Source organism: Ruditapes philippinarum, unplaced genomic scaffold, assembly GCF_026571515.1.
Source record: "Ruditapes philippinarum isolate M1 unplaced genomic scaffold, ASM2657151v2 ctg3675_1_1_1_1, whole genome shotgun sequence".
NCBI classification, from domain to species: domain Eukaryota; kingdom Metazoa; phylum Mollusca; class Bivalvia; order Venerida; family Veneridae; genus Ruditapes; species Ruditapes philippinarum.
In genome coordinates, this window is record NW_026861057.1 from 51,925 (window position 1) to 59,611 (window position 7,687).

Below are 7,687 nucleotides of genomic sequence, written 5' to 3' on the forward strand. Positions count from 1 at the left end.
TAAATATACATTACCGAAAGTATTCAAATATATGGTATTGCTGGTAAGGGGAAATCCTGTACAGAAAAAAAAATGATATCAAAGAAACCAATAATCCCATGCCTGTTGTATAGTTTCGGTATCATAATGCATTGAAAAATCGTTAACTCTTACTACAATGTTTTTGTCCACCTTTCAATCTGGATAAAATATCAAAATATGCAGTGATTGAAAAGCGAACAGTACAGACCTTAATCAGATAGCACGGATGTTCTGGCTGATCTTGGTCATGTGTAGATTCTGTTAATGTAAGGTTAAACTAACTAAGCCTTAATAAATGGCAGTCCAGGGCTGCGTTTCATTGAAAGACCTAGGTCTGAAATGAGTCTTAAGACCAAAAGTGAGAAAAAGTTGCGTTTCAAAGAAAATGTCAAAACTTATGACATCTATGTTATGTTATGTATATATCAGAATAGCAATGCTGATAGGCATTTACACATTGCGAGTAAAAGGGTATGTTATTGTCTTTTTTTAAACTTTTCTCAGGAGAATTTATTTAAGGTAGAACGCGACACTTTGCGAACTTTCGAGTAGCGTCTTGAAAATTGGCATGCAGAAAGTTGACCATATTTCTGATTTGATTCCGTTGATTTTATTCCAATAGCTTCAGCCAATTTTTTGTACACATGACGCCAAAGTTGACCATCAAAGCCCGTTTTTGAACATGACGTCGTTGCGTATCCTTGGCAACTGTTACGGGTATTTCAACGCCATTGGCAGACAAAATATCCTAAATTCTACAGCATTCGACGGAAATTATTGAAATAAAATCAACGAAATCCAATTAGAAATATTGTCAACTTTCTGCATGCCAATTTTCAAGACGCTACTCGAAAGTTCGCAAAGTGTCGCGTTTTACCTTAAAGTCTACAAATAGGCGGTGGTAGGGGCGTGATGGATGTTGCACTTTTTCATTATCCCTCATGTACAGACTCAATCAAACCGAGTCTGCTATTTTTCATGTTATTTTGTTGTAATTAATGCTTCCGAGGAATCACACTTAATCCAGATTTTTGACTGAAAATAAGTTGTCAAAAGTTAGTTATATGTCTTAGGACTAAGGATACACTTAGGACTTTCTGTTAAACGCAGCCCTTATCGAAAAAAAAATTAGCGCTGTTTACACCGATTTTTACTAATTTTTGTTGGAATCCTAAATCTTCCTTACCGTATTTATCGGTCATATATAAGCAAACCTTTTCATACATGGCAATTTTTTTCAGTAGTCTTCTTTTATTATACTACGTAATTTTATCGATGATAAACGATTCCTAAATACTAAAACTAAACTTACCGAAAACTCAACCTGTAAGTATAAGGTTAATAAAGGATTTTAAAACACGATGTAATAAGACTTTAAGAGACGTTTCTATATATTTTATTGAAGAAAAATAAACATACAACATACACATGAATCGAGCATCAGCTACCTGTATTTATAATTTTTATTTATATATTTAACTACATAAATAATGAAAATAAAAAAAATCTTCATTTATTATTTATATGCGGTAATAAAAGACATAATACATGTATAGATATTCAATTGATTTTATTATCAGGAATATTGCGTTCTTACATCTTACAGGATTAAAAAGTGTATAAAAATAGTAAACACGTTACCACTTTATTTTAAAACAACCAACAATTACAATCAGACAAACTGAAACACAATTTGTTTTATATATAAATGAGATATGATCAAAATGTAGGCGTGCAATCGTTGTAAGAATACGAGTTTATCCTGTTCTGAATGCATTAAAACAAGTTTTTCACCCTTTGATTTCAAAATTTGAATATACACAAACTATGCATGTATACTGATTATATAGGAGTTTTAATGCAAAAAAAATCTACAATAACAACAAAAAGTGTAGAAAAAATGCACAGTGTTTTAAACAATCACTTTTCTCGTGCTTTTAAAACGCATCGAATCAAAAAAAAAATGTTTTGATTCGTTAAACACAACATGTCTCACAAACACATTAAATTGTACAGAATTTGACAAACATATGAATCAACATGGATCTATTTTTGATTGTCACACGATACATTTAGACTTATTTCTTCATCGATTTTGTCGTCTGATAATGTGTTACTGTAATCAACACCGAGGTACAAATATCGCCTTATACTTTCTGGTAGAAACGGAAACATTTTATAGAACAGCGGACTCATCAGTTTACTGTTCACTTTCTTCGGATTTAACGGGCCTGTAACAAAGCTGATAAATAAAGACACTATGATATTTATGATCATTCCGAAACTTGCATACCACATATAGGACATTCTGTAAAAGTCATAAACTCGTGGCTCTTCTTCAACAGTTCCTATGGATACAATAGTAGTGTTATTAGGTAAAGTATGGCTATTAAATGACAAATCAAGCGATGTGTTATATACTAATTGAGAATGGTTAATGCTGTTTATCCATCTACAACCATCCGTTCTCACTGGCAATGGCTTTATTCCCGAAGGTCGATTAATCTGTGCACCTAACACAAGCCAACTAACCATTCCCAAAGAAGTTATTAAGCCTATTAATGCACCCGTCTTATTTGTCCACGGGAATATCATACCAGCAATAAAGCAGCCAAATACAGGACCTGACAGTATGGCATACAATGAATAAGAAAGCTGTAGTGCAACGACGCTGTTAGCCTGTGAAATAATTACAGCAACAGCAAAATTTGCAAATCCAAACATAAGTACCATTAATTTTGAAATAAACAACTCTTTTCTTCCGGACAACGATTTGCAACAGAAATGTTTCAGGTAGTCCTCAGTAACGACTGCCGACATAGCATTGAGTCCTGATGACATGGAACTAAGACTTCCACTAAATACACTTGCCATAAATATGCCTGGAAGTCCTTCATAACTACCAAGCACGTCAAGCACCATAAGTGGAACAAGTTGGTCGGGTTTATCAACAAGTCCTACTTTTACTGGGTCACATTTGCTATAAAAGGCAAACATGACAACACCGAGAAGACAGGCTAGTGCATTGATAACTACAAGAGCTGGAAAATTTAACCATAGAGCGGTCTGGGCTTTTGTCAGTGTTGGGAGGGAACATTGGCGTTGTACCTGAGCTTGGTTCACTCCATATAGATATGACCAAAATAAACCTCCTCCGATAGAAACAGACCACACTGAGTGACGTGTGCGAGGATCAGGTGAAAAATTTGCTAGTTCAATTCTACCATGTGTACTTGCAGTTTCCCATGCTTTTGTAAGGCCACCAGTTCTATTTAATCCCGTGATAACTAGAGTTAAAAGTCCAGCAAACATAATGATAAGCTGGAGGCTGTCAGTCCATAATACTGTCTTTATTCCGCCAAGCATCGTGTATAGTGTGCAAACAGCAGAAACGCCAATCATTGTTCCCCATAATGATAAACCAGTAACTGCTTGGAAAGACAGGGATGGAACATAAAGTATAAATCCCATGTATATCAGTGTTTGAAGTATAAACATAATTGAAATAATTACTCTTACGACTGTACCAAAACGCATTTGTAGATAAGCCAAGCAACTGGTTGTATTTAATGAATAAAACACAGGCAAGAACACATGGGCAGCACCGGCAGTTGCAATCAACGTTCCACAAATCAACCAGGCATACATCGTCCCAAATTTATAAATCTCGGCCGGAATTCCAATTAGAGTAATTGCCGACAAGAACGTGGCTGCAAGTGAAAGACTTACGGGTATTGGGTGCATCTGTCGGTTTCCAAGATGAAAGTGTCTCACGTTTGAGATTTTTCTATCTTTATATGCATGATAAACTCCTATGAATGTTGAAATCACGAATAATATCGAAAACAACACATAATCCAATAAACCAAATTCTCGCTTGACTCCGGCGTGAATACTTATATCTTCATCCATTTCTTTTGTCCGTTTGGAATGTAACAAAGATTGATATTATGAAGTTATATTTTACACACTATCAGTAATTATATACATGTATAATACGGCGTCTATATATCAAAATACATTGAGATAAATCACAAACTTTTATTAAATGAGTTTAATATATAACACAGCGTAAATACGTGTGTGCAGGACGCGTATCGATATTTATACTACTATTAGAGTGTATTTACTCTTGATCCAGTTGTGCACAAAGCTTATAACACACTTTCAGAAAATAAATCTAAATTATATGATTGTTCATCAATGTATAATATAGTTACGATAAATTTTGAAGATACAGAAATGTTCATAAAATCCTTTAATTAATTTAAAAAATTAGTTTGTGTCATATATTTATTTTGGAAAAGAGGACATTACTCGGAAGCAAAGAAAACAGAAAAAATCAGGACTCTTTTTGATTAAGTCTGTTCAAGATAGATAATGAAAATGTTATTTATCTCTACTTCTATTACCTGCCTTTGTGGCAATCAACCTTAAGAACTTATTGTCCTAGAATCAATTATCCCGAAGGACGAGAACAAATACAACAAAATTGAGATTAAATATGGGGGGATCTTTTACAGCTGCCACACAACTATTAACACCTGCTCACAAATGAAGCTGACTTTCGATCTCATTTTTAAAACATTTCAAGGATTAGCCAACTTTCCTTTAGCCAAATGAGCTTTGGAGCTGAAAATAACACATTCCTTTCTAAACTATAATAACCCAGTACATTTATAGTATTAAATACATGATTTCTTTTGTTCAATTTATCATCGAAATTTTGTTATGTCTGATAATGTACTAGGGTTAAATGCTGCCTTGATATTAATTGACAAAATTTCATTTCTATGTATCTCGTCGTGCAATTTATCATCATGATGTATGTAACGTTTTAATTAAATTGTATATACAAGTCCCGACTATTTTTCTACAAATCAAATTACTACTGTGCGTTTGCAAGAAATACTTATTTTTAAGACAAGCAATGGAAATGACGGAAGAATAAACATACACCAGTATATATCAATGCTGAAGATATTTAAATAATCAATCTACGTTTGTATTAGAATACCTATCTTTGATTTGAGAAACACATTAAATTCAATCTTGACTTTATAAAATCGAAAACAAACCCCAACACATTTTAAAATGTTTCGGACAAATAAAGATATAACCTAAAGTATTCGAACATGCATATTAATGTGTACATATCGGTTGACAAAAGGCACTTGACATCTAGGAAAACGTTCTTTGAAAGTGATGTTGAAATCGTCACGTTGACAATCTTGCTAGAACTGAATTCAATAATACTCGCTAAAGGAAATTTTTTACTTGCGAACAGTGACAAACCGGATTTGTAGAGCAATATTCATGGAGAACAAAACCACTCATTATGACATTATCATTCTAAAACACTTAAATATGTTAAGTACCCCAGAAAAGGTTACTCAATTCCGCTTGAACAATCTATACTCGTATCGTAATAGACATATAAAAACAACATCATCTATCACTTGAACTTAAACGGAAAAGGCACTTTAATTTCCACGTTGAGAATATTTGTTTGGGAAAACCCCTTTCGCACACATTTGTACAGGAACTTTAATATCTAAATTACTATTAATAGATTCTAGAATTAGGGGATTATGATGCTAATTTCGTCTTGTAAATGATAGTGGCAAGCCAATTATAGAAATTTCGTCACCTTTTAAAGTTCATTGAATTCTGAAAATAGTAGTGAATAATCTATAAAAAGACAACCCGGAAAAGTCAAATACAATTAGATCGACATTGACATTTTAAGATAAATCTGTAATATATGTTTCAATACGCAATATGTGCACACAAACTATATTATTCTTTTTAAAGGGTATTAACCTGTATCTAATGAAATATTTTATTTAATTTATAGACAGTAAAAAAGGGTTGTTTCCGTAACCTCGTGGTCGATTCTCGAATAAAATGAAACATAGAACATGTCTTTTAGTAAACACCGTAAACAGACTTAAATGTTCCGGAACAAAATTTTTGCTGCTATTTTAAGTAGGATTTCAACAATTCACCAACGATTTCACACATGCGCCATACGATATTAAGGAGAAGAAATATGATATAATTAAGTTACATGTACACGTTACTTTGCATAGATATATTTAAATTGTATAAACATATGCTTCAAAAATTATTCTTTGAATCTTCGAAAAAAAATCCTTTAAAAATAAATGAATGTAAGTAATAAGTTTTATTTTTCCTTGAAAGCAAATAAAAACAAAGGTTTTAACTCGCTTTGATGAGAAATCATAAAAAGCAACATCAAATACGCCCCCTATCACCGGCTTAAATCACCAAAACATAGAGTATTGAAATCAATGTTAAAGGCCGAATAAGCTCGAAATCTTAACATTTTTTATTTCTCAAAACGTTTATATTTTTGGTATCTTTTTACAGTTTTCAAAAAGTTAATCATTGGCCATATAGATGAACTATATTTTACTTTTTTTTGGCAATTGGTATAATTATAGAGTATATAATAATAGTATAATGGTATTTTGTATGAAAGTCAAAATACTACTTGATTACATTTTGCTATTTTAGGACACAATATTGCACATTTTGCCCTACTTTATTCAGATTTTAACATCTAACATACTCTTAATAGATTTTAGAGTACTATTTAACACATATTTTCTAAAGATTTAAAAAAAAATTAATTATTGACACCTAATGTGCCTGACAAATTAATCTGTACTACTTAGTATTTTTATGTTTTGTTTTATGAATTTCTAAAGCAACGTAAATTGTTTTGAGACAGAACAGAACTGTTTTGTTCTGTTTATTTGAGACAAGTGCACTATTATTTGAGAATTTTCTATATCAATATTATGTAATTTAAAGTGTATTCCATAACAAAATTCATTGTCCTTGTACATACATGTAGAAACATAGTAGCTGTAATTAAAACACATGCTTATTTTACTTATTCAGTATCATATATAGATGACACAACTGTTCAATTAGACGACAAACGTGTATAAAGAGAAAAATGTATTTCATAATGTAATAATAGTTAAATCGTGAAGAATAAAACCTGAAATCATAGCCACTCTATCGTTTAAGTTTGTACACAAGGTGGTATTTTGCACTGTTTTGTTTTTATATCTTTCTTCCCAGTCATTCTTGAATATTGCATAAAATTCTCTAAAATGGTAGGAACCCCAAGTTTTCAGGTTTAGCTAAAAGGTATCCATTTACTTTTGACCTTGAAATGTCATGGGCCAGTGTGACAGCGTAGCAACTAAACAAAGACGAAGACGTTCTGCCACATTTCTGAAAGCAGCTTTTTGTCAGATATGTTGGTGAATTTCCGAAAGAGCAATCAAACATGAATGTTAATATTTTGAAAATGATTCGTTTTTCATATGTAGCAAATGAGGTTCATGGACAGATTGTCATGGACAGATTGTTTGGAGTTTTAATTTTTTTCTCGATTGACGGTAACTTGGCATAAATGTTGTGAATTTCGTGTATATTCTTGATATTAAAGAGAAAAAAATTTCAAAAAGGGTTATCCCTAACAGCAATGAAAACAACAAAAAAATATGAAAACGGTAGACTCTTTTTTATTAAAACGGTTTACTGTTTATGACAGAGGTAAAGCTTAACATTGCAATAGTCTTGTTGCTATAGGACTAGGAAAGGCACACGTGGTTTCAATGGTGTG

The 7,687-nt window shown here is 32.2% G+C and overlaps 1 protein-coding gene across 1 annotated transcript; it reads right to left on the minus strand.

The window, feature by feature from the left end:
* Window positions 1-1,410: 1,410 nt before the first annotated feature.
* On the minus strand, window positions 1,411-4,157 carry LOC132714389 (sodium-coupled monocarboxylate transporter 1-like). Its single transcript, XM_060697252.1, has one exon. It carries the CDS (start codon window positions 3,931-3,933, stop codon window positions 2,068-2,070), a length of 1,866 nt encoding a protein of 621 aa, XP_060553235.1. The 5' UTR covers window positions 3,934-4,157; the 3' UTR covers window positions 1,411-2,067.
* Window positions 4,158-7,687: the final 3,530 nt, after the last annotated feature.